The sequence below is a fragment of the Lampetra planeri genome, chromosome 1 (genome assembly GCF_965212315.1).
Source record: "Lampetra planeri chromosome 1, kcLamPlan1.2.h2, whole genome shotgun sequence".
In the NCBI taxonomy this organism is placed as follows: Eukaryota; Metazoa; Chordata; class Hyperoartia; order Petromyzontiformes; family Petromyzontidae; genus Lampetra; species Lampetra planeri.
This window is the reverse complement of record NC_136107.1, coordinates 18,505,581-18,533,368: the sequence shown is the minus strand read 5'-3', so window position 1 is coordinate 18,533,368 and position 27,788 is coordinate 18,505,581. Positions and strand designations below refer to the sequence as shown.

The window sequence follows — 27,788 nt, the reverse complement described above, 5'->3', positions numbered from 1 at the left end:
ACACCCCTACAGATGTACCACCACGTGTTGGGTTTTGCACTTGTTGGGTTTTACTGGGGGGCCACCACCCTTGTCAAACAAGTGGCTCCCTTATATAGAGTGGTGGGCGTGTCCTCTCACCGATGGGCGTGTCATCTCGCCAATGGGCGTGTCTTCTCACCGATGGGCGTGTTCTCTCACCAATGGGCGTGTCATCTCACCGATGGGCGTGTCTACTCACCGAGGGGCGCTTTGCCATTGGCTCCAATCGCGGTGACGTCACGCGGGAGGGTGTCGCCTCGCTTCATTGGCTGACGCTTCCGCGTTGCTTCCCCACCGCCGCCCGCTTCCAAATCCACGTCGAGCAGCAGCAGCGAGTCGGACTCGAACGGCGATCGCTGATATACTCATGGCGTATCCAGGCTACGGACAGGTTTGTGTGTGAGAATGTTGATTGTCTGCGGTCCTTTGCAAGAAAGTTGTTGTAGTTAAAATGTTTTTATTCGGTTGATGTCGGAGGGAAGGGGTTGGGGGGGGGGTCTTCGTTGCAGTACGCGTGTTTGTTTTAATTAGGGGGGTTGTAATGGCCGCCTTCTTGTCAAAGCTCTCTCTCTCTCTTCCCTTTGATGTTGGCCCAGTGCCCGACTTCGTGGTCAACCCTCGTCAGCAATTGGGTTTTTTTTCCTCACTCTCTCTCTGGGCACGGGTAAATGGTGGCTGCGTAGGGCTTAGTTTCGTAAAACAGGGCTGAACTTGTGAGTTGTGCACGTGTTGGGTTTTGCTGGGTTATGTTAGTCCTGTGTATAGGGGGGCGAGTAGTGCAGTGGTTACCGCACTGCGCTATGAAAGTATGAACCCGACACAAATGAGTTCCGTTCTTCCCGCTATCAGTGGCATCTGAAACGTTACTGGAGCCCTTCAACCCCTGAATGACCAGCTTGGTGAAGTATGGTCAAACCAAGCCTCACGTTTGACACTGCGTGGGGAGGCCTAATAAGTTATTAGGGTTTAGCCTATGGTCAAATAATCCGAAATGCGCCGCGTCAGATGTCGGTAGCTAAGTTATTGAAGCGTGACGTGCTTGGCTGTGTGACAACATTGTGTAACACAGGTGTGTCATAGGCTGCGATGGAGGTGTGTACTGTCGTTCTAATTCCCTCCGTGCATGTACCCCGCCTTCACCAACCTACACTGAACAGCATGGTGAAGTATGATCCAAAAAACACACCCACACGGTGCGAGGCAGGACCTCGTCAAGCAGTGGGGGTTGACGTTACCACACTGTGTAGAGCTGCGTTTGGTTGGACTCTGGGCTGGGTTTAGCTCTGTTGGGTGTGGCCCCATTTCATAAGGGAAGCCAGACCGCTGTGGTATTCAAGCGATTCTGCTGGGCGTCTTTGCCGACATCCTGTGTTGAGTAACTCTGCGTGGCTCGTGCGTTGAACGTGGTGCCACAGTGTTAATCTTGTTAACGGGACTAAAATATGTAAACCAAAGCGTTTTACTTATACTGCCGGTTGGAGGGAAATCATGAAGCATAATGGTGGCTCTGCCACTGCCCACCAAAGCGTCACAACAACGAGACAACATTAACTACAATAGTCTGAATTAAAATGCAAGATAATTCGGTCACGTTATTAGATACTGCTATGGACTGGAGAATACCGATTGATGTAAATCGGCTATTTATGTATACGGTGAAAATATGTTGTGTTTCTGGATTGGCTGACCTCAATATTCGAGCTTGTGGAAAATAGCATGCCTCACAACACCGACATTTATAAACGAAGTGGTGCAAATATTTTGGGATGCTTTGGTGTACACGACACTCTGAGTGACTACATTCATTTACAGCTTTGATTTAAAATCCCACAAGTTGTCATTGACAAGACTGAAATAAAAACCGCTGACACTGCATGAGATCTTTTCCACAAAATGCCAGGGCTTCCAGTTACCCTTTGGACCGCCACTCCGTAGACGTGTGCTTTGCGACCGGTAACCAACTGGCCATTGCAACGAAACGCCCTGGGCGTGAAGTGGATTCACAGGTTTTTCTGCATTCAACACCCAATTGGCCCCCAAGCGAAGCCGGACGTGGAAAGCCAGGAATGAATGTGGCCACGATTGTGGGGGGGAGGTCGGGAGGGGTGTGCAGGGGAAGATGCAGGTTTTCGTTCCACTATGTATACAGTATTCAGCACTGATGAAGCACGTACTGTGGGGGAGGGTCAGGAGCCATGTTGCAGTGGTGATGGGATGGGGAGGGTGGCATGCCAAGTCCCCTCCAGCCTCCTGACATCGCTTTCTCGTGTTTTTGTGGACTTGATGGTTTGTGTGGGACCCATGGCATTGGTGTATTCACGCCATTGGATGTACCCCCCACCAAGTCATATTGCTATTTTGTATTCTTTGGGTCTATCGGTAAAGTCAAGTAGATAGGTTCAAAGAAAATATAAAAAAAACTACGACGTTAAGATCGCTTGTGTTGCGGTCTAAATGTCGTAGTTTTTTGTTATTTTCTTTGAACCTATCTATGTGACTTTACCGAAAGACCCAAAGAATATGAATTCCTGCAGTCACGAAAGCTTTAAGTCAAGATTTATTCCTATTTTGGTTTAGGCCCAGGTTTCAAACCTTAATTTGTTTTCTTTCTCTGCTTGTACAGAGTATATAGGCTTAGGTACATTTAAACACGATAGAAGTACACATTTATTTGTCCCAACTGTGAGTTCTGTTGTAGGCTCAGTAATTTTAGTTTTGCAATTGATCCCGACGTGTTGTGGGACCAGATACGTCGAGTGAGTCCTTGAGAACAAGCCTGAGGCTTAAGGTTTTTGTTTATCAATAGGAGTGAGTCATCTTTTACCACTTTCATAAGTGAGAATTGTATTTAATATTTTGTAAATGGTTATACATATCTGCCAACATATACGGTTTACCCGTATTATTGTACAGGGAATTTGAGTTTTCAGGTCCATTGTATTGTTTAACCCATGATTTTCTGTTTATTTTGTACATTTATTACATGAGTGTGTGTGCGCGCATCCACATATCAAGCAAGCATCAGTATGCAAGATCACAGACAGCATAATAAGTAGCATCATTAACACAAGTAATCAAAATGAATAGATAAAACAGTTTTTGTTTCGTAACATATTTTTTGTCTTTGTATTTCTCCCTTGTGATGGGACTTTGTAGGATGAACGTTTAGATTTATAAGGGCACGGGTGGACCAATACGGTCTGAATTGGGCTGTAATAAGATAGGGCAGTGATAAGGGATTGACAGGTATGGATATATTTAATCTGAGAACAACTGTAATGGTTTAATTTGAAGAGAAATAAAACGCTGTCGCAGCGTTTGGCGCACTGTACTGAGACCAGAAATCTGAATTCGGTTCCTGACCGTGGCTAACATCAATGGCAAGATTCCATCTGGCGTGGTCATGGCCCCACCTTTGCCGATCTGCAGTAAACCACCAGGGAGTAGTAGTGTACAGTCAACCCACATAGCCGGCATTTCAAATGAAGGCCTTCATCCAGCATTGGATTGTCATAGGGCTCTAACTGATTGATTTGATTATAAAGCGGCTTTTTCAGTATAGGTGTGAATTCCAGAGGTCCTATTCACATGAATATAATTAAAAGGCAGGTGTGTGTATAATACACATTACACCCTGGATCTCTGCGGGAGTCTGAACCAGCATAACTACGTGGTTCCGCACAATCTTACAATATGATGAAGTAGAAGATGAGCTCAGGGATGAAACATAGACCCTAGTGTTAGAATGTTAAATTATATGCCAAAACTCTGCCAACTCCTGTAGATTGTAGCTCAAAAATAAGCGTGCCACACTAACACTGGCAGTGATGGCGCGTGTCTGGAATCCGACATTGTGGAGGCGAGGGATAGTGGATCGGACAAATGTTGCAAAAATTCCCTTCCTGTGGACATCGAGATGCCATACCCTCGCCTTACAGCAGAATGCATCATCTGCCCCCTTATGTATGGGATGGTGTTGTCCCCTCACATGCGTAGCTCTCCTCCGGGTGCTCTGGTTTTCGTGTATAAACAATTATTTCAATAGGGCCCATGCCAACTGTGATATGCCACTGGCTGTGGTGTAGTTTAATATCAACCAATGTCCGTTGTGTGGCTCATAAGTGCTCTTTGAGCCACAATAGGACCCGCTAAAATTAAAAGTACCAAACACAGCTCTTCCACGACTCATTGCTCTCAATCTAATACAACCTGTAAAAGCAAGGCATCTCAATGTTTCTAGATCCCAGTGGACTACTGTCAACCCCTAATACTTTTTGGAATTCCAGTAAAATGTTTTCTAACTTGATCAATGCGAGCAATCAACAGATTCGGGCAATAGCCAACTGTGTTGATGAATCATTAACACAATGTAAATAGTTGTGCAACAGGCAGTAGTTGTGCAACGGCCAATTCTGTAGACCAATTCACGTGACCACGCACAGGTTGGGAAACAAAGCTGGAGACATAAAATATACAACATTTTTTGTAGAGCCATTGATATTTTCATGAATGAGTGAAGAGGACGCTTGTACACGATGTAAATGTTATTTATATCACTCGCCTGGTATGTAGCAGGTCATGGGTTCCATCTTGAACCTGACGCCTGTTTATTCGGAGTTTGCATGTTCTACCTGTGGTTGCGTGGGTTTTTCTCCAGGTGTTCTGGTTTTGCCATCCACATTTAGGCATTTGTGTTTAGATGATTTGGCTACTATAAATTCCCATATATGATACGCCTCTTCGGTGATCTGTCATGTGTGGCCAGGTCACCTTGGAAATGGAGCTTAATAGCTCGGTGTGATTTACCTGGTAAATAAAAGTTAGTTTAATACAATATACTACTGCTGGATGGATGTGATGGTCTTTCCACAGTGTTGTGGTCTTGGAGTTTGACCATACTTCATTATGTTTAGAGCAAGCTGGTGAAATGAGGGGAGGGGGGAATATGGCTATTTCAGATATCACTTGGCACTTTAGTGAGAATCAAACTCGTGTTTGGGAATCAAACTAATTGCTTAGAGAATGCTCTTGTCGGTTCTCGCTTGGCACGTATTAATTGATTAAAATCAATACTTGCACTCATAAAACACGCTTTGAGTCATGCGTGTAAGAATATATGATTAACTAGCTTTACTACCCGGCTTCCACCCGAGACTTGTCTTGGATTAATACACGGCCTATGCGGAGGGTGGGGGGGGATGCGTGACGTCAGCAGGCACACTGCGTAACGCTGCCGCATGCGGGTGACATCACAAATGTGACGTCACCGCTCACTTGCCGTGCAAAATATATCCATTATTGCGCCCCCCCCCCCAAAATACAAAAGTCTATTTTTATACTTTTTGCATTGTGTACAGTCGGGAAGCTACCCACATGCCAAATTTCAAGTTTGTTGCATGTTGGGAAGTATGCTAAACATTTCGAACAGACACACATATTCACAAATTTCCCTTTTATATATAAAGATTATTTACGCAAATTATATGCAGGTGCCACCTTCAGGATAATAGGGAAAACGATACGAATCAAATAGTACGTATGGTACAGTGGAGACGAAGCGATTGTGAATTGTGCCGTCTCCTCACTCCCAGTTGTCATGTAGGTGATATTTTCATGGAGGGGGTTAATCGAGTAATGCCTAGCTCCCATTGCGTACACGGAGGATTGTCCGTATGAATGCATTTTAAATTATTTGTCACCACTTGCTTGCCAATTCTTAATAAGAGCCCTTGCCCTGGTGTGGAAATGGTGATCCATAATTACCTTTCTGTACATTGAGAATACATGCGTCACGGGTGTTGCGCCACCGTCCTTATTGCTGAGGGTGTATTGTGTACCACGCTGCATTTACAAGAGCAAATGCTTCTTGCTCAATGACGGGTCAGCTTTGCTTGCTAGCAGAATGCTCTCAGTTGCTTAGATACCAAGAGGTATTGCATAGCAACATACTGTAGATATGATTGAATTGTGACGTGCGGGAACTAGAGGCCAACTGCTGTGCACCACACATGGCTTAGCTGCTGCTGCGTACGATAAGGTTTCAATTAAATGTAATAATCAATACGTGGCCACGGATTGGTGTGCACCTGGGCGTTTTTCACACGTCCCGTTTGCGAGAGTTTCGTGTGCTTGAGAGCTCGCTTGAGCGTATCGCGATAGCAGAATGTTGTGCATGTGTATGTTACAGCCCTTGTGTCAATACACTGCTTGTTGAGGGCCACCACACTGCATCGTGGCGGGTTATTTGACCATAATTCATCACGCTCGTCAATGCATGTTTGGTGAAGATGGGGAGCATAACCTGGGAGCATAGAGGAAATGCAGTGCAACAATGGATTTAACTGCTGTCCACTATAACCCCACAGCCACCTATATGACAACTGTGCTCGCGTAGACGTCACCCACCCCAAGTGCTTGTCCAATCTCGATTCTGCTTATCTTGTGAGATCTGCATTCTGGGTGATTTTGTCAATCGCAGCAGAATATTATGGCGAATATTTTTTTAATCTCTGTAGATATAAAATTTCTGACTGCAGCTACACCGGAATTAATTGGGTAGCTTGCTGTGAAATATATTCTGAAGAGTTGATGCTCGAGTGTTTTTAGGGGGCTTCTGTCAGGTTGATTTGTCATCAGAGGGGGTGGTGTGGTTTGCGGTTCAATAGATCCGAGAGGGTATATGAGGGGAAAAGTTAACTGTGACTTACCAGAGAAGACATCACATCAGTTGGGTTTTCAAAATTAATCGAATGCGTTTCATTTGAAAGTGCGCATGTGCGTCAACTTTATTCCACGGTGATGTATTTGAAGTGCATAAATGAATCTTGCGTTTTAACTGGATGAATTGCACTGTAGAAGTCTGTTCTATTGAAAGAATTGATGAATCAATAAATCAATACGTATTTAGCCCAGTGATATGCTATTGACATTCAATGTCTTGTATAATTTAGTTGTTTTTAATTTGCATGTTTTAAATTTGTATTTTAAATGTTACCTCCGCAGTTTTACTCTATTACTCATAACGTCTATAAATAGCTACACTATTAATAGATTCCTTAATCATCCTCAACGATGATCTATCCACTACTGGCTGAAAACCTTTCCAAGCCATTACCATCTTTCACGATCTTGTGACACAACATTCCATGTAGCACCTGGCACGCTAGCCGATTTCATTGTTTCATCTCGGCAGAGGTGTGGACTCGAGTCATGTGACTTGGACTCGAGTCAGACTCGAGTCATGAATTTGATGACTTGCGACTCGACTTGGACTTGCATAACAATGACTTTGTCCCACCTATGAGATGTGGACTCGAGTCATGTGACTTGGACTCGAGTCAGACTCGAGTCATGAATTTGATGACTTGCGACTCGACTTGGACTTGCATAACAATGACTTGGTCCCACCTCTGCATCTCGGCTATGGACGGGTCCTCTTGTGTGCATTCCCTCCTTTGGCTTGCACCCCACAGTATCTCAATTGCCAGAATACTCAGTGCAGCAGCTGTTTGACCTAAATATGCTCCTGGAGTATGCTTGAATTAGCCAACTAGCAATGACAATTGTCAGCCTCCGCTCAGTCTACATTCCAACCCGTCCATCGTGCATGCCGCTAATCGGCGATCACACATCGCTCGCTTGGCTCCCATCCCTGTTGGCTTGCTTGCGACAGAACGATGCGTCGTCACGGTTGTTTTCTCGCCATCAGAATAAGGCGGAGCGCGTGCAACCCCGCGCACGCCTCGTGCGGGCTACGTCGCGTGGCATGGGGCCGGCCGCGTTCCGCGGACTACTTTAACGACCGGGTAGATCAGGAGGAAGCCCCCATTAGAATGGCGTGCACGTGCGAGATTGCCAACGGCATCGGTGGCCACGAGAGCGGAGTGGGGCCAGGGCCGCAGGTGACGAGTGATTTATTTAACTGATTTGGACAAAGAGGGGTGAGTGGCGCGACGGTTAGCGCACCGGTTAGCGCACCGTGCTGTGAGTGCGGTTGTCCTGAGTGTGATTCCTGGTTATGGTTAATATATCAATGGCGAGCGATTTTATATGAACCAAGTGTTGGGGGTCTGAAACCTTAATGAACCCGCACTGATCATCATATGATGGGCGAAGTATGGTCAAACGACCCTCATGACCCCCATGGAATGGGGGGGGGAGTCATTATACAGTAGTGGATTGACAAAGGGCATGTAAATTACAGTTGACAAAAGCCCAAAGGTTGGACTGAGGCGTCTCTTTTATCTGTTCATGCAGAAGCCACTTGTCATTTTATTGCATTTGAAATGGACCTTGCACCATTACTACTTTATTAGTTCAGAAGGCATAAGCTTCCATGGACTCGCAATGGTGGCACCAAGTATAATGCTGAAAGTTTCATTTCTAAGCCTCTTGGCTCCCTTTCATACTCTGACGAGGCAGGAACCCGTGGAACTTTTCCTGTAAAAGGAATGGTGAATATTATGTACGTTTTATCATTTGGTTTTTATGTTTTACACATTGGAATATTTTAGTATCTTAATTTAAAAGTGAGTTTTTATTTTATTATTTAGGTATTTTTTTTTACAATTAGTGTTTTCCACTTGGCGCCATCACTCCCTCACCTCACCAGTGTCGCCTGACGTCATAACCCCCCCCCTGCCCGTCCTCACCACTCCTGCGTCTCTGGACGTCATCACTCCCTCGCCTCCTCTTGTCTCGTCACTTCACCCCCTCTCCTCACCAACTCACCACAATCTCGTGTGACGTCATCACACCCCCCCTCTCACCACCTACATATGGTGAAGTAATTAAATGAACTTCAAATCACCATAATCTTGCGTGACGTCATCCCTCAGTTCACTGGTGTCTCGTGACGAAATTTCCGGTCTCCGGACGTCATCACACCTCCCTTACCTCCCCAGTGTCGCGTGACGTCATCATCCCCCTATCTCGCCACCGCAGGTCCCCTGACGTCATAACCCCAATTTTTTCCCTCAACGTGTCGTGACGCCATCTACCACTTTTTTTCACAGCCTCACCATAAACTGCCGTGACGTCGGTGTACTGTACTACTCTCAACAGCCCAGTTTCCCCGAGGTCATCAGTACCTCCCCTCCACCTCAGCCCAATTAACCCCTCCCCTACCCCTCACATAACCCCCACCTCCCCACCCAGCCAAACCTGTTTTATCTTTTGCTGTATTTCACGGTGCGTTTCGGACGGACACACGGTCATCTATATATATAAAAGGGAAATTTGTGAATATGTGTGTCTGTTCAAAATGTTTAGTGTACTTCCCGACATGCAACAAACTTGAAATTTGCCATGTGGGTACTTTCCAGACTGTACACCATGCAAAAATTATGAAAATAGACTTTTGTATTTTTTTGGGGGGGGGGGGGGCGCAATAATGGACACATTTTGCACGGCAAGTGACCTGTGACGTCACATCTGTCATGTCACCCGCGCATGCGTAGTGCTTGGCGCTCTGCGCTACGAATCGGCGACTCGAGTTCGATTCCCGCTCACGGCCACCACCGGTGACGATTATTTGAACCGCTCCTGGGCCTCCCCTAGGTCGACTCAGCCTCAAACGAGTAACTGGTGTGGTATGTGAACATCGCCACTGGGGAGACAAAGGCGGCCGGCCGTGGTGAATCCAAGTCCCGGGCGAAGCCGGGTAGTAAAGCGAATGTGATATATAGCTTGGTTCACCATTCTTAAAAAAAACATTTAAAGGCCTTTGTTAGTCCCCTGCTGGATGAAGACCTCCACCTAGTAGTAGGTCGTGTGGGTTGTTTGACCATACTTCACCACTCTGGCCAGTGTGGGTTGATCAAGGGGGGAGCTCAACACTGGATCTATCATCACTCGTCACTTTGGTTAACCATGGTCGCGAATTGAATGTGTCGCTGTGTTTGTGGTGCAGTGTGCCATCGGTCCACCCAGCCTTTAATACCATGTGCAGTGTACATCACGTGTTGGTCGATTGGGCCCATTTATATGCCGTGTCCTATTTATGCCCTTGGACACAATTTATCGGTGTGGTTATTGTCTGGTTGGCTAATCAAGAATAAATTGGTCAAATGCAGTTGAGCCCAAGCAGAGCATTTTACTGAGTATAAGAGTAAATTGTACAATTTGACCAATGTTGTTTTTACTGAAACGACCCACAGGCTAAACTCTGCTGATTCACATAAATATGGTAACACAGTAATCCTGTGCTGATGTCAAGTTACATTGCACAAAAATGATTGGTATTAGGCGGGGTCTGTTAAAGTCTATGGCCAAGTCGCTCAGAATCAGAATGTGCCCGATCTGTCAGCTGGCTGACCAGATGGATGACAGGTATTGTAGGTTTTAGACTGAAGGGGCTGCATGGTGGACAGCGGAGGGCAATGCAGCAGCATCTATTGTTGTACGGTACTCCTAATGCTTTCTACCTTAACAAAACTGAACTGTCCATTGTGGTTGAATAACCCCATTGACCCGCAACAACGTTGCGAGGCCTTTACTCACCAGTGGGATGGACAAAATGGCCTGCACTGGTGCATGTTGGTTAGGCTGTGGAGTGACGTGCTGAATATTTCTAACTCTGTAGCTTAACGCTTGGGAACGTTAAGTCATGTTGTTCTTGTTTGGTTTTTTAATTGAGTTGCTGCATTGCTCGTTTGACGTGGATGGGATGATGTGGAAACAGTGAGTCGGCACTGCTTCCCCCGTGTCTTTGTGACGTCGGGTGTGGCCACAGTAAGTGGGCCCAATGGTGGATTTCGGAGCCGTGTGTGATTCTGTCGGCTTACTACACCTTGACGAGAATGATCACTGGGCAAGCCTTGCTTTGTTGTCAAGTGGCAGTGTAAAATTGACTCTTGAAGTGATGAAATGGAGTCAGCGCGACCAAATAACTACCCAAGTAATTTAAACGTCATTTTACGTGGGAAACACGAATGGCCTGACCTGTTGCTTATTCACATTATATTCGTTTTTGTAATATTACTCGGATCAAGATTACACAACCACTGTCAACCTCGCACACAAAACTTTAGAATTTTACACGCGTTATTTAAGTTTATTTCTTGAGAGTGTGATTAGATTACCAGTGTAAATTCATTGTTTCAGTCTGTTGCAACTAAATGTAGAGACGCCATTCGTTTAGGATGCATATTACGTTGTACATTTTCATGTTAGCTGCTTCAAGTGTTACTCCACCTTTCATGTTCAGATTGCGCAAGCACGTCGTCAGGTTTCTGACCATTTTTAGGACTGCAAATCCACGCAAAAGTTGGTTTTGTAGACGGCGTGTGACTATTGAATCATTCCTCCCATGCCTTGCATGTCGTGTGACATCTAGTTTATCCTGCTTTAGGAGTCCTCAATGGTGGATCGGTACAGTTTAGTGACCCCGTTGCCTGCCAATAAACACCCTGGCCATGACCTATGAATCCACGGTTGATAAGTCAGTGCTGCGCCAGCCCAGGTGACATTTACACTTAAGTTCTCGCATGCTTGGTGTGACTTCGGTGAGCGATGCCTAAGGGGTTAAATGCCAATGCAGATATGTGACTAAACACAAACCCTTCGAATTGAAATATAACTGCCGTAGTCATGGGGAACGTTCAAAGCCTGAAGTGTGTGTGTGTGTGCGCGCGTTTACTGTGTGGTGTGTGCTTTTGGCGTGTGTGCCATTTGCTACACCCCCTACGACAAACAAACGGTGGTCGGGGTGCTCTTCCTGCTTCGCGCATTGCGTAAGAAAAAAAACTGATTTGCACCACCAGTCTTCGCTTGGCCGAAAGCAGTTAATATGTAACAGACAAAGGTCGGGGGTGAAGTTTGTAAAACGCATTAGCTCGGCACAATTTTTCTGGACGGGTCTACAGAGATGCACGCATTGGCTCCCTCGCAGGTTCGGCAAGATCTCAAAAGGGGGTTTGAGTTGGCTTTTCAAATTATTGCTAGATTTGAAGCTTTCGTAACTGCAAGGATTCATACTCTTAGGTTTTTTCGGTAAAGTCACGTAGGTAAAAAATAAAATAAAAAATTAATAAAAGTAATAGAAATAAAATAATATAATTAAGTGATCGTGAGCACTTTTCAATTTGAGCGAAATTTGGGTCACGCCAGTAGTAAGTAGAATATAGTGGCTTATCCATTGCAAAGGATGCAAGATAATATTTTTAAAGGTAATTTCATAGCAGTGCCAAACATGCTGTGATTACTGCCCCACAGCGTTATGGGGCAGAGGTGAGTTTTGAAACGTCAATCCCCTTGTTGGTGGATGCCTGCTTGGGGAAAACATGCTGACCACTGCACTGCACACAGCCACAGTATATCCCCTTTCAGCTGATGTTTGCAGTCTCTCTGGACTTGGGGACATTTCCAAAACCTGTGGATACTTTGGTAATTCCTGCAATGTTCTGGATAAAACGCTCGGTTATTTATGTGGAAAATGGGGTGTTAAAAGTACATGCAGAGGCTTTTTTTTTTATACTCAACCATATTGACATAGTAATTGAAGCGTTGAAGTGGAGATCAAAATATTACGGATGTTTAGTTGGATGTGACATTTTTACATTTCAATATGTTGCTCCTAGAATGAGTAATGGTCGCGCGGAATATGCTGCTGCCGAAACTTGAGCTCATATTTTACAGATTGCCATGTTAATGTAACACTGTAACATGCAATTCTGTTGTGTTTGTGCTCTGCGTGTAGACTCATTATTAAAAGGAACTCCAACGTGGCCGTGCAGATGTTCATATGTATTTTTAATGAGCCATTTGTACACAACGGTGTGACTAGTGAATTACAATTGCAGCATAAATGGATGCGTGTAATTAAAGTTTCATTAGCTGTGCAGTGGCCACAACGGAACACTTGTTATTGTGAGTACTGCAGGACATTTAAACATGCACGTGTAAGACACGGTATGAAGATCTGCAGAAATTACCACCTAAATCAGACACAATAGCCTTTTTGTGTAGACGGTTGGTAATTGAAACTCATTAACACTGTGCCATGCTGTTGCTGCCAATGACCTCGTTAGATCCTGGAAGCCATGCAGGTTTAAGCCTGGCTAGTGCTTGGGCGGGCGACCACCACAAATGTCTGGTTGTTGTAGTCTGCTGCGGGCCTACGTGGCGGGCTGCAGACAGTACAGAAAATGGCATTTGATGAACTGTACTCACTGGTCCCAATGTTCCCCGCATTTAACTAACCAACACTGACCAGCGTGCTTGAAGGATGGTGAATTAACTCCCATAACCAACATGGCGGTTGTATGTCTAAAAGGGCTGTACATACACACGTTTATTCAACAAGTTGACGTGAATTTTTTTTAACCGGATGAGAACTTAAGAGACCAGGATGAGTCTCATTTGCAAGAGTGAGCTGGGCCACCACAAATGACAAAAGCAAACCAAATAAAATGCAGCACAGCAACGATCTTGGCAAGCGTGGAGCCACTGCTCGTTGCCATGTCTGTCCGGTTCCCACTTCTAGCCCCGCCCACTTTACCCCCCCAGCCTCACGTCCTTTTCCCCTAGCGCTCACGCGGCATCCCCCTACCCCAAACCCCCCCTTCTCTCTCTCTCTCCCGCCTTGCCTCCTCCCCCCTTTCTTACCTATATAAGCTCTTGCCACGGCAGCTCTCCCGCCGACTTCAGCATTTTCTTGCTGTGGTTGTCCCACCTGATGAGGATTGCTTGTGTTGCGATCGAAACGTCGTAATTTGTTTTATTTTATTTTATTTCTACCTACGTGACTTTACCGAAAGAACCAAAGAGTATGGATTCCTGCAGTCACGAAAGCTTCAAATCAAGATTGATCTGTATACAGTATGTGATCTCAGTAATTTACATGCTCGCCATTTGTGTACAGATGCCTGCATATAACTACTCCCTTTAAAAATGTTTACGTCAGCAGGTAAGGCCCACTGAGCTATATAGCTATTTTTCAGAAGCGACCTGGCCACAAATAATAGCTCAACAAAGTGGCTTATTACGATGAAATTTATAGCAGCCAAATACTCTCAGCGCATGTTCCTGTGTCCTCCCACGACGTCTGCCGCTGTTCATCAGTATGTGTACTCATCTGTGTGCTGAACTGCGAAACGCTGTTTGCTCCTGTGTGTGTGCCTATGTGCGTCAATGTTTATCCATGTGTAGTGGGTTACTTTAGAGACACTTGTTGACACACGGGATAACTACAACCAGGTCAGGGCAGTCGGCACGCTGCCTGACCCACGACCCCGGAGACGAAGTCCGAGCTCGACGGGTTCCATTCCATTGACAGACAGCACTGATCCAGCCTCGGGACTTCCCTTTTATGCCCCCCGGCGTGGCCTAGCTCCGCCCTCGGCCACGCTTCATTTTGGAACCTACCAAAAGGTTTTGGGCTATATCCCACGTGTTCCCTGCCTGGCTCTGTCCTCGGCCATGCCCCCTTCTGGAACCTACCAGAAGGTTCTTGGCTATGCCCCCACGTCACCTTTACCCCACATCTCCTTACCCTGGCCTATCACGTGCCCTGTTAGCCGGCCGGGCTGCTACGTCCTCATATGCCCCTTTCTGCCAGCAACCAGCGCTACGCACCCTAGTGACCCATTCCGTGGCATTGCATGCTCTGCTGGCTGAACGGCTGCTACACCCTGCTCTGCTGGCAGGTCGGCTGTTATGCCCACAATTCCCCTCTCTGCCAGTAACCAGCGCTATGCGCCGTAGTGACCCATTCTATGTCACTACATATGCATATGTGTAACATTGTGCCTGTGGAGAGCGGTAGTGCAGTGGTTATCTTGCTGCGCTGTGAATCTGGCGACCCTGGTTCAATTCCCGGTCAACACCAGTGACGATTATCTGAACCAGTCCTGGGCCTCCCCTAGGTCGACTGGGCCTTTAAAGAGTACCTGATTTATCACCACTGGGAGACGAAAGTGGCTGGGATTGGCGTTAGCTACAACACTTCCTCCTCGTGTGCCGCGATGGCCTTCAAAGGGGCTCGCTAACAGCACTTGCCCCAGCAGTCTGTTTAAGGCTCTACGGGGAATCTTTGTCAGTATATGTACGCACACAGGTGCACACGTGTTTCGTTGTGTTTATTCCTCTTTGTACCTGTGTACCGAAACTGGTGCTCATGTAGAACTCGTGTGTGTGTGTGTCTGTGTCCACGTGCACTGGGAGCAGCAGTTCTCCGGGTACGGAGCGCCAGGCGGTGCTCCTGGCCAGTACCCTGGTGGATTCCCTGGAGGCTTCCAGCAACAGGATCCGCTTTTCGGCTACTTCTCGGCAGTTGCCGGGCAGGTTCGTATCCCCCGTCCCTATTCTCTCACTCGGTGATCTGGGAGGCCAACTACCACTGTCATTTCATGCTCATGCTAGCCTCGATAGAGTTTGTGAAGCCCTCCCTTAAATTGGGTCACATGAGCATTTAAAATTAAATCCGCTTACGGGGCGGTGCACTGGTTCGTGCGTCACGCTATGAACCCTGCGCTTTTGATTCCCGGCCACGGCTAACACTAGTGAAGAGTGACATCTGACCCGGTTCTCCTAGGCCTCCCTTTGCCAACCCACACTGAACAGCTTGGTGAAGCATAGTCAAACAACACCCTCCCCTTCATCCAGCAGTGGATTGATCAAATGCTATGCAATTAAGGCACTTCAAGTAGTGCCAATGCACACACCTATAAACCCATGATTTGGAGGTGGGGTTGGTGAATCATGCTGAGATAAAGCTTGTCTGGTGGTGTGTGAGATTCCCATCTGCAGGTACTGAGGTGCCTGCTTTGGGGTAATACATCCAGCAGGTTGCCGTCCATCTATGTGGAGTTGGAGTGTTTTTCTCTCATTTGCTTGAATTTTCTCCAGGTGTTCTGGTTGTCCCCAACACACAATAGAGACAGTTCAAACAAACCAAGCAAATTCTGAAGAAAATCAGGAAATGAGGCTCGGGGGAGGCTTTTCTGGATAAATAAAGGGGGTTATGCTGTTATTTATACCAGACACTATAACTCATGTGCAGCTGGACTGAAGGGGTGTTAATTCAAAAAAATGTGGATGAGCGTTTTGTTCCCGAAAGGCTGGTTCTTCCACCAGTGGCATAAATAATGCCAGCCGTCACTTGGGCGGAAGGAAGTGTCCACATTTTGATATCATTACCGGCGTCAGTAAAAGATGCCCTGTAGGGATCTATCCTGAAATTTGTCTTTGGTAAAATAATACATGACTGTCCCTTTTTGCTACAGATGCTGCCTTTGTTTGAGATGAAAATTTATATATAAGTTGATGAGATTACGTTTATGGAATTCAAGAGCTAACCGACCTGCAGTGGTGGTAGTGCTTAGGCCACTGCCCTATGAAGCCGGTCATCTGAGTTCAGTTTGTGGGCACGACTAAAATCAGTGGCGAGTGATATCTGATCAGTGTTCCCGCCCCCCACCTCCCTTCACCATCCGCCACTGCCCAGCGTGGTGAAGCACAGTGTGCTCAAACAACCCCCTTGAGTGACGGTGTAGGAAGGCCTTTATCCAGCAGTGGATTTACACAAGGGTTAGACATAGATATAAATACTAACTCTTTATTTGGTTCTTATCCTGGAACCTGAGCACCTGTGTAATTTACTGGCTTTGTTCCACAACGTGATACATTAGTTCCCTAAACCTTCTCGTCTAGCCCCTCACCTGCAGTTACTCATGCTGACGTGGAAGCTTGCATTTCGAGCGACATCGGGCACCAAATTGAATTGATTGATTTCTGCAGAGGTTTAATACATGTCCTTTCCCAATGTGTTTGTGTGTGTGTGCGTGGGGAGTGGCAGTGCAGCAGTTAGTACGTTGCGAACCTGCCGTCTTGTGTTCCATTCCCACTCGGTCAACGCAAATGATGAGTATTTGAACTGGTTTTCGGAACTCCCCTAAGTCGACTCGGCCTCAAATGAGTACCTGTTGTGGTGTGTAAACATCGCCACAAGGGAGACAATGGCGACCGGGCGTGTTGTTGGCCACCCACCGCCTCGTGTGCCGTACCGGCCTTCATAAGGGCTCGCGAACGGCACTTGCCCCTACAGTCTGTTAAAGGCTATACAGGGGGGGGGCGTCTTTGTATTTGTGCACATGCGCACTTTTAACACATTCGTGGCCAAGGTTGTTGTGGGTTGGCCGTAACGTGTGGTTCTATAGAGGTGAGCGCGTGTGTTTTTCAACAGGATGGTCAGATTGATGCGGAGGAACTCCAGCGGTGTCTGACCCAGTCGGGGATCAGCGGCACCTATCAGCGTACGTGCCGCACAGCCGATCCGCTTGTATGAGTAACTACCGTTAATTTGAAGTCCCTTCGCGTGTGTACGAGATTGTTATTGTAAGCTGGTTGATGTTTATGCGACGGTTATTTTGCTCATTTACGTACAGCTGTTTCAGTTACCCGTGTGCTGTTGTTTAATGCTATATTTTCACCTTCATTTGTATGTTTGCCGTCCTATGTGTTATTTATAATAAACATATCGACAGTTGTATGTCCTATTTACGCTGCAGTAAATTACTTAAGAGATTTAAATTTTAAAGGGAAAACAACACTTTACTGCCTTTGTCAGTAACAATGCTTTGTAACTGAATATTTACGGTAGGTTAACATTTTGTGCAATTTTGCTTCTGAATAGCGAATTTAATTTAAAATCTCATGTTGTGCAGATTGAAATTGATGTTTACTGTTGTCCCATTGCCATTACAGCTTTCAGCTTTGAGACCTGCAAGATCATGATTTCCATGTTGGATGTATCCTCTTTGTATTTATTTTTGCTTGGCAAATATATCTTTGTATTGATATAAGTGTTCATGGCTTTATGTATAGAGAAATGCTCTCTAAAAAATCCTTGTATATAAAAGCTTGTGTGCAATAACAATTGGCATAGATTAGAGCACAGGCTATAGGGGCAGGGCTTTGATTAGAACACATCACCAGAAGAGATTATTGCTGCTGTTGGAGACCAACTGCGGAGTAGCAGGCAAAGGAAGGAACGCGTTTGAGAGGCGTTCACTGCGATTGAATCCACTCGTGTCCAGGTGCTTTGATGGCTTATTACATCCCAACCCTGTGAGATATGGCGACAGCTTAGGGGGGAGGGGAAAGCGTTTATCCAGCAGTGGATGGATCAAGGCTGATGGTGATGTAGAGGCAAGAGGATTGTAAGCAGTATTTAAAAAAAAATATTACCAGGTAAGTCCCACTGAGCTGTATAGCTCTTTTTCCCAGAAGCGATCTGCCCTTATCTGGTGGACATTTATAGCAGCCAAATACTCTAAATGCATGTTTCTAAATGTGGAGTGCAAAACTGGAGGAGTCGGAGAAAAATCCACACTACCACAGGGAGAACATCCAAACTCCAAATAAACAGGTGTTAGGGTCGGGATCGAACCCATGACGACCTCCATACCAGGAGAGGTAGTTAACATCTCACCACCGTGGCGCCCCATAAATGAAAGTACGGGTGTCTTTTCAATGTTTTCCTTGATTTGCCACTCATCGACGGGCGCAGCGCGACATGTCCGGTAAGATGGGTTTCAACGAATTCAAGGAGCTGTGGACGGCACTCAACGGCTGGAAGCAGAACTTCATGGCGTTTGACCGGGACATGAGCGGCACGGTGGATCCTGGGGAGCTGTCGCAGGCCCTCGCGTCAATGGGTAACGGTTGCGTACCCGCAAAAAGGACTGCACGATGCGCGCGCGCGACCCTCCCCACATAAGCACGGCCGGCCGAACAAGCTGCAATGCCAAGTGGAATACGGGGAACAGACCTCCCTCGGGACGGAGTGTTGCACCGTCATGTGCCGAGAATGAGGAGCTGGACGCCACCTTTCCAAAACGATTGCGTGGATTTGCCTTTGGTCCACGGCTGACACTGTGGCCAAGGGGTGAGGGGCGGGCACGCGATCTGGCACGTGGATAATTAAAATGTGGAGTTTTTTTTTTTTTCCCCTCGTTTTTGTGGCTTGCTCGGAAGACTAACGCCTCGCACATTTGCACGGCCCTTTTTTGCATGAAAGGAAACAAATCAGCTTTGTGCTACCAATTTTGACAAAATCCTTACATTTAAAATAAGATGAAGCATTTAACTTCCCAAAACAATTGCACGTTATAATTGACGGCAATGAGTGGTTTATGCTGTCAGGTGTTTTGGTCAAAATGATTCCCTAAAATCGTTTATTTTTATGAAAAAAAGTGGCTGATGTGAAAACAAAACTGCTTTAACATTGGTTATTAATGCCTTTTCACCATAACTTACTGACCAGATGCTATTTTTTACATTGTTAACAATTTTCTATCATTTTTCAAACATACTATTAACCCATACGAGTAACCCCCCCCCCGCATCCATAACGCCTGTTTACCCACGAGTCTACGTGTTGTTCTCTGGTGCACTGCGGCACCATTGCCGAGTCCCCTCGACGAGAGTCTCGGCCATGTTGCTGCAGGTTACCGGCTGAGCCCACAGGCGATCAACAACATCGTCAAGCGGTTCAGCCGGGACTGCAAGATCTTCTTCGATGACTACGTGGCCTGCTGCGTCAAGCTGCGTGCGCTCACCGGTACGGCTCGCCACGGGAACCCACTTGCGGTTAAATGAGGTCTTTGGAATGTTCGTTCGGCTGGGTCTCAACTCCTCAGCATTCGGACCGTGGAACTGGGTGGCTTTTGATTAGGCATGAAAAGGAGTTCATACCTCCACTGCGTTACAATTTGTCGTCATCATTTGAAGCGACGGTTGGATTCAATATCGATTTATTGTCCCGTTCGCGCTGCCACATTTCTAATATCGTCGTATGTTCTGTAGACTTTTCTTCCATCAGCTTTAATCAAAAGCGATTTTCACATTGTTATAAGAATCGATTTAACTTTAATCGATTTAATTGGGGTTCAGCTATCTCTGTTTGGCAGAGTTTGTTTCAGAGGCATTGTAGGGTATATCCCTTTATTGGCGTAATGAAAAATGTTTGGCCTACGTTAGATGTGTTTTTAACTGTACGCCTGGGGGCCCACATCTGGTTCACTTCTGGACATGCGTGCTGAGATTCCAAGAGAGACTAGTGAGGGATAAGTGAGATAAAACAAGAGACGCGAGTGAGCTGGAGGCAAGTGATACGAATTAGTGGTCACATGTAGAGATATGACGCCATATGACATCATGTGTCACTTGTACGTGCGACACCGTCATGTGCGCATACAATGCAGTAACGTATGACGACATCACCTTGTCCATTGGCGCACGCTATTTATTATATGCGGTTCGCAGGAAAATCTAGTTGAAGATCTCTGGCCTACCTGTTAAGGAAAACTGGTTGCAATAGATAGCTTGTTCGTTGAACACACAGACACCAGGTTAAAGCTGTAGTTATCCGATGGGTTGTAAAATATATACTTAATGCTGTGTAAGTTTAAAGAATTCATGAAAAGCGCAGTGTGTTGGGATTTGATAATGGACTGCCAGGAGGGAGTGCAAATACTTCCACTTTTTAGTATGCACTCTTGAGTTGGGAAATTTCAAAATGTTCACCTCATGAGCATAGGGACTATAGGATAATAATTCATGGCATTGTGCTAAGTGGTCATAAAACAAGTGCTTTTTTTTGCCAGCTCAAGGCTAATGCATTTCTCTCATGTCAGAAGGGGGCCACCACCAATGACATCCTTTCCGGCAACAGCAGACAACGGAATTTTTAGCTTTGCGTTTCTTAATTAGTAATAGAGGTGCTAAAACGGCAGTGGAAATTGCAAATGTAAGTCCATGCATAATTATTGGTCACTTCGTAATAAAAATTTCTATTATCGTTCTAACCATTCCAGCCTCTGCCTTTAAGCAAACATGTACCGCCCTTGCATAATTCCACTGCTGGAAGAGGGCCCTCCCCCTATGCAGTTTTGCTCGTGGGTGTTACTTGACCATATTTCACCATTATTATAAGTTCAACTTGTTGTAAATATATTTTAATTGCGACACAATCCTGCTGTCCTGCCTTCCCACTACAGCTGTGGTGTTTGGAAACCAGCACACCGTGGCTAACGTGTAGTATAGCTTCATTCAAACTTGGGGGTTGGGGGGGGTTACGTTTGAGTAGCTTTTTAGCTTTTCATTTTGGATTATTCCAAAATGAGGTTGCTCTCGATGCGATGTCATGAAGAGGTATCCGTTTGCATCTCTCTTAGAGCAGCAACCTTTCATGTGAGAGAATGGTCTGCGTAAAAGGATGCCACAGAGCTACCTCCAGAAATCTCAAGTGACCTCTATTCCACACAAGTCATGGACAGCCTTTTCTCACCCACTATGCCATTGAGACTATTGTTTATCGCTTGAGATTCAAACTGATAATTTTAATTTTCAGAGCTGAGATTTAGCCAAATTTAGTGCAGAACCGAGCTTACCTTTTTTAGCACTGTGGCTAATGTGTATGTAGGGGAGTGTGTGGCTTCGCTCAAAAAGGTTATGTGTTGTGAGCTTCTTTTGGGAGACATTCGGAGAGAAATGATCTGTCATCCCGATGAGATATTGGCTAAGAGAGAGGCCTGCACCACTGGCTGAATCCAGTTTCTTAATCCACAGTGTTGAGCGCTTGATGGACTGAGTGGCCTTTTTGCTATGGTGTTTTTCTGTTTCAATTAGGGCAGCCCTCCTGGGAGTGCCAGGGAGCGATTTTTTTTTTTAACCTTTTCGTAGCATGCAACACCGCTATCAACTAAACATTGAGGTAAAACAAACCTTCCTAAAAGAGGGCCTATTTAAAAGGAGGCCAATGAGAGAGTGGATCGTCGTGCTTGCGTGATGGCGAGGTCGGTTGCGGTTAATGGCGGAATACAGGAGGACGTTGACAAAACGGTGCAATCGCGCAAGCTTACAGGGTTGATGGCGCAGTGACTATGGACCGTAGCGTTTGGGAGGGAACCTGATCTCGTCAGATCTCAGAGGCTTAAGCGGGCCTGAGCCCGACGGAGGGGTTTTTGAATGGTTGTACCGCCATGGATAACAACGTGTAGACTTGTGGGGGGGGGGGGGGGGGGCTACGTTGTGGGCGTGCCGACCTCAGCGCAGAAATATACATTTTTGTACTCTGGCTCTCACGTCTGTGCTCTTCAGCTTCGCCGAGCCCTTACTGACCAGCGTCAGTAAGTAAATCTTATGACCTACGCTGCACGAGGAGGGCCCTCGTTTGGAAGTGGATTGATGAAGGGCTGTATGTGGTCACAATGGCCACTCTCTTCCATACAGTCCTTGTACGTTTCATCAGCATTGCTAGAGGCTCCGGCTGCTGGATCTGTACATTGTGCTCCTATTCTGTGGAGCTAACCTAGATGTCAAGGTCTGCTACAGTGATTATGGGGTGCCACAGTGACGAGATGTTAACTACCTCGCCTGGTATTCATGAGGACGTGGGTTCGATCCCGACCCTGTCGCCTATATATTTGGAGTTTGCAATTTCTCCCCGTGGTCACGTGGATTTTTCTCAGGCCTTCGGTGTTTCGCTCGCCATTTAAAAACATGTATTTAGAGTATTTGGCTACTTTCGTGGAGCGAAAATTTGTGGCCAGGTCGCTTCTAATAAATAGCTAAATAGCTCAGTGGGCCTTACCTGATAAAATACAAATAGTTTAGTTTAAATGATGTTACCATGATCTTTCACCCTTGGCTTTTTCCCATCCAGTTCTTGCTGGTGGTAGGTGGTCAGTTTGTTCTGGTTATTGTTCACCTAATGTTCTTGGCTTTGAGCAATGCCCCACATTTTCTATGCCCCCTTCCCCACCGTAAACTCGTACAAATCTCAGATCATATTTTTGCGTGCATCATTGTTACCGTTGGTAATCTCCTCTCCCTCGTTGTCTGTGGGTTTTACGAGATGTTGACATTCATACTGTGGTGGTCGTTTGTGCTTGTTCTATTTTCAAAATTACCTAATTGTAATACAACAGGAATATCTTAATTAGCATAATTTGCCTCCATATTCATAAGTAATCAATTATAAAGAATTTCCCTGGAGTGTTGTGTTAGAGTGCATGCATTTAAATGTTTTCATTTATTTTTGCTGATCTTTAAAGATGTTTTCAAAATAATTCCCAATGGAATTTTGGCTGGTAATAAAAATACACTCACGCCATAAGATTTTCAGAATGCTGTAATGATATTCTTTATTCACCCAGGAAGCCTCGCTGAATTGCAAACTTCCTTTCAGATAGGTACACACTGCGCTACGAACACAGCTACCCGAGTTAGTCCCTGGCCACTGTGGACTTAAGTGTCAAGTGGTATCTAAGCCAGTTATGGGTCCCATCTTCACCAATCTGCTGTTATGAAGTGTGGTCAAACAACCCGTGTGACCGATACGGCGTGGGAGGAGGCCTTCACTTGGCAGGGGATGAGCAGTGGCTATACATCATAATTGTATTATTACATTTTCAGAAGGGTTCGACTTTGGTGTGTTTGGCCCCATCTGAATTTTGTTGCATTACCATTCAACCTCTTTTAACTGCTTGGTAAGCCTGGTTGTGATCTTGCTGCTGCCGCCGCCAAGTCCTCCAGGGAGACGTTGTGGCCGCGGGGGGGGGGGGGGGGGGTGCAGGTGGCGTGCAAGCGGTCGCTGACGAGAGATCCCTCTTGCCCACAGATGCCTTCCGGCGGCGGGACACTGCCCAGCAGGGATACGTCAACTTTGCCTACGATGACGTGAGTGCCGGCGTTTTACCCTGCTGTTGTTAAGATTTGCGGGACAACGTTATACTGTGTTCATACTTTGATTTGTTATTATGATTTTTTAAAATCACCAAATAGCACTGATATACTTGCGTATAATTGTTGCGTATTAATAATTCTACCTGCATAACAAAAACTAGATGGTGCTTAAAGTCTGTGTTGGCTGGATTACTATTGGAATTGAACTGCTTAGCTCAATGGGCCCAATATGAAATTGACTCAAGTAGTTGGTGGCGGGGCTGTTTTAAACGAATTTTCCACATCGACAAGAACTGTGAATGTGCTACGTTACGAAGTAGCGCACTTGTTTTGGTTATATCTCACTGCCCCCGAGGGTGTGAGTTTTCAGCAGCCGCTTGGGATTCTTTTTAATTCGTTTTGCGTTTCTCCTTTCTACAGTTTGGTCTCGATTATCCAAGTTGCAGATTAGCTGTGCTCGCGAAAAAGGAAGCGAAATAGAGAAAAGTGGTGTACCACACGCACGTCGGAGGACCAACGCGCCTGTGGCGATCCTAGTAGTTACTCGCTTGATGACCGATTTATTTTAGAAACTATCAGACTAAGCATTCTACGTTTTCACCCCCCCCCCCCACACACCATTCTATATAGGTAAACAATAAATATAAATTTCGATTTAAAGCTTTCGTGACTGCAGGGATTCATCTTCTTTGTTCTTTCGGTAAAGTCACGTAGAAGGGAAATAATAAAATAATAAAAATAACACATAATAAAATGTTATTACTTTTCATTTTGTCTTTTTTTATGTTTTATAGTAATAGGTTTTTTACCCTTTCAACTGGTACAAAAACTGACACCTTTATATAAGGCATCATGTTTGCAATAACCACAACACAAGCAGTCAAAATGCAAACAAAAAGAAACAACTCTGATGATGATAATGATATGCACTGTCCTTGAAGTTGATTGGTCCACACCCGAGACAGCTTTTCTTAGAGCCTAGTCTCCATTGATGATGGACCAGATGACGCCAAAAGGCGTTTTATTTTTATTATTTTATTATTTCCCTTCTACGTAACTTTACCGAAAGAACCAAGAAAATAAATATAAACAATAAAAACAATAAATACGGTTGAGTTATTCACGTTTTCATTTTATCGTGGCCATCCCAATTATCCCAGGAAACTCGAGAGGCTACCAAGCGTTTGGCGCTGACGGGTGTCAAGCTGCTCATTTTGCGGTCGCACATTTTTGCGACGCATTCGGAACTAGATTTTTGCATGCTTCTACCAAGAGAGACCTACATGGCGTAAATGTAATTCTCCCGTTTCGGTGTCACAGACTAGAACCGGTTTTCATGTCGCAAGCGACAGTGTAGTTGAGTCGAGAAAACGGTGTCTTGGAATTATACCGAGAGGCACAAAGAGGAACGCATAGTTCTGAGAACTTGCACTAGTTAGGAACATGATTGACTGTTAAGAGGCGTAATGTGGGCTTGGTCAGAACACGTTACTGGAAGGGTTGATGTCCGGTGGTCAAGACTTATGATAGGAGTGGCAACCAAAGCAAGAAATGCACCCGTGAGCATATCCACCTCTATCTATTTGGATGTTGCGATTCAAATCAAGCCCCAGTGTGGAGGTGCTACTTAGATTATTGTATCGCAGGGCTGAGCGAGGCATCTCATCCAGCGGTGTATGAATAACGGAAGACGCTGATGACGTTTTATCTTGAAAGTCTTTTGGCTTGCTCCTTGCTGATCTCGTCAAGGAACATAAACCATCACGCGAACTCTGGTCATCCACGCAGCAGATTTTGGTTAGCCATCGAACAAAGACGGTCACTGTGGCCGTCTGGAACGCACTTTGGAATCTAGATTGAAAATCATTTATTTCGAACTGCTTTTTGTGTTTAGTTTGTTGTCCTTCCCCCACACCTCCAATCGGTACGGTTGTCTACGTACGGTGCGAAATAATTTCTACATACATACTTATACAAATACACGTGCAGACGGCCACTCTGTCGCTGACACTAACCGCGTTGCGCCGCCTTTCTCTCCCCCGCAGTTCATCCAGTGCACCATGAGCATCTAAGAGGCCTCCGGCGGGCGTGGTGCCATCGCCTACACAGACCGCGGCTTTACCAAGTCACGGACTCGGGTTTCTGTCACCGTGCAAAACCACAAACCTGCGTATACGTACTGTAGTCGTGTAGGGTTTTTTTATGTTCGTGGTTGCACGTTTTTTTTGTACGGAACGATTAACCCTTTGAAGCCTGTGAGCCATTCACTTTTTTTTTACGTGTTAATGATTTCTCTCACACTTTTCTGACAGTTGGTATCAGAACTGTGCAGCCAGATTTACACTCCATTAGCGATAGGTGATGCCAGACTGTGAAATGGGCGTGAAGTGCTTTGACTAGATGTCCCTCGTAAAGATCGGGCTTTAACTCCTTACGAAAATGTAACCTTTACTCTAAACGAGTAGTGTCATAGGCACTGAATGACGTTGAAAGCGTTGGTGTGGGGTTTTTTTTAGATGCTTGCATACTGAGTCTAGTAACGTTTTGCAAAACGTATTACATTGTACATCAAAAAACGTATTAAAATCCTGTCGCTGCTGACTCGTGCCACAAAAATGGACTCGGAACTGCAACACGCTTGTTTCATATGCTGCGTCCACTACCAGGTAATTGCAGACTAGTGGCTTGTAGTTACAAGTTGCCCTTGTTCAAAAATAAAGTGTCTCAACAAACATTTGTGCATCATTATTATTATTATGCAATCAACAACACTTGTCTGTCATGAAATGTCCTTCAATGTGCCTGGTATTGTCAGATCGCTAAACCTAGGCAGGGTGGATTGGTTAACAGCCTGTACTTAGTTTAACACGTAGGCTTTCGCGACCAATAATGGAGGGTTTTTTTTGTTCGACCGCGTATATATTAATGCCGTTAAACCCGTGAAACAGTACTCGAATTGTAGATGTGGGTTTTTTCTCCCAACAAATCGGTGTGCTGAACTAGTAACAGAATTGGCATGTTTTGTTTCCGTGACAAACCCCTTTCTAATTGGCTGTCGTGTGGCGGTGCGGTTTAACGCCGCATATTTACGCGATCTAACCCCAAAATATACCCTCTATTTGTAACCCTGTACTTAGATGTGAGATTGATTGCAGCTGTTGCGAGGGTGTGCTCGTTGATGACCAGAAGATGGCACTACAGCAATGCGTCCATGGATGCACATCTTTCGGAGCATTGAGCGGGGTATCGCTTCTTGTGTGAGCCTTCTCCGGACCCCACCTGGTTTTATCACCGACCCACATGCAACACTCATTGATGGAATTGGCCAAACAATCCCAAAGCTATAAACCTCTGTTCGGTTTCATTTGAGATGTATGCGTAAACGAAGGTATTTTTTTACGTTAAACTGACCAGTGAGAGGAAGGAGGAATAAAGTTACTCAAAATCCTGTTGCTGCAATATCACACCTCACTCAAGTTTCGAGCCAGAGGGTAAATGTCAGAAACAAAAGTATGCCCAGAACGTTCATGTGGCAGTTAGACGCTATATAAATCCAGATTATAGTCTATCTGTTATGAGTTCGGTTGCATTGGCTTATCTTATAAACAAAGTACTTTCACTTTTCATTTTACCATGTAAGGCCCACTGAGCTCTTTCCCCCCGAATCGAACTGACTGTCACAAATGATAGCTCAACAAGAAGTGGCTTATCACGTGGACATTTATAGCATCCAAACATTCAACACATGTTGACTAAATCTGCAGGGAAAAAGTGGAGGACCTGGAGAAAAATCCACGTGACCACGGGGAGAATATGCAAACTCCAAATATACAGGCGTCAGGGTCGGGATCGAACTCACGACCCCTTAAAAACCAGGCGAGTTAACATCTCGCCACCATGGCGTCCCTGATCGTACAAGTAATTGTACAATTAATTTATTGGAAATCTTAATTTTACATAGTGTAATTCATGCCAATTGCATGTTGCAACGCTGTACAATAATGATATATAAGGGCTACATCCTAGTTAACACATTCCTGCGGAGGGAGCTGGTAGGAACGATGGGTTGCTCGGTCAAT

The 27,788-nt window shown here is 45.6% G+C and overlaps 1 protein-coding gene across 1 annotated transcript; it reads left to right on the top strand.

Annotated features, from left to right (window-relative positions):
* The first annotated feature begins 178 nt into the window (after positions 1 to 178).
* On the top strand, positions 179 to 26,441 carry SRI (sorcin). The gene is made up of 8 exons (XM_078595504.1): positions 179 to 412; positions 15,187 to 15,303; positions 17,204 to 17,273; positions 17,725 to 17,768; positions 18,530 to 18,677; positions 19,469 to 19,582; positions 23,645 to 23,703; positions 25,755 to 26,441. Exons 1-8 carry the CDS (start codon positions 389 to 391, stop codon positions 25,779 to 25,781), a joined length of 603 nt encoding a protein of 200 aa, XP_078451630.1. The 5' UTR covers positions 179 to 388; the 3' UTR covers positions 25,782 to 26,441.
* Positions 26,442 to 27,788: the final 1,347 nt, after the last annotated feature.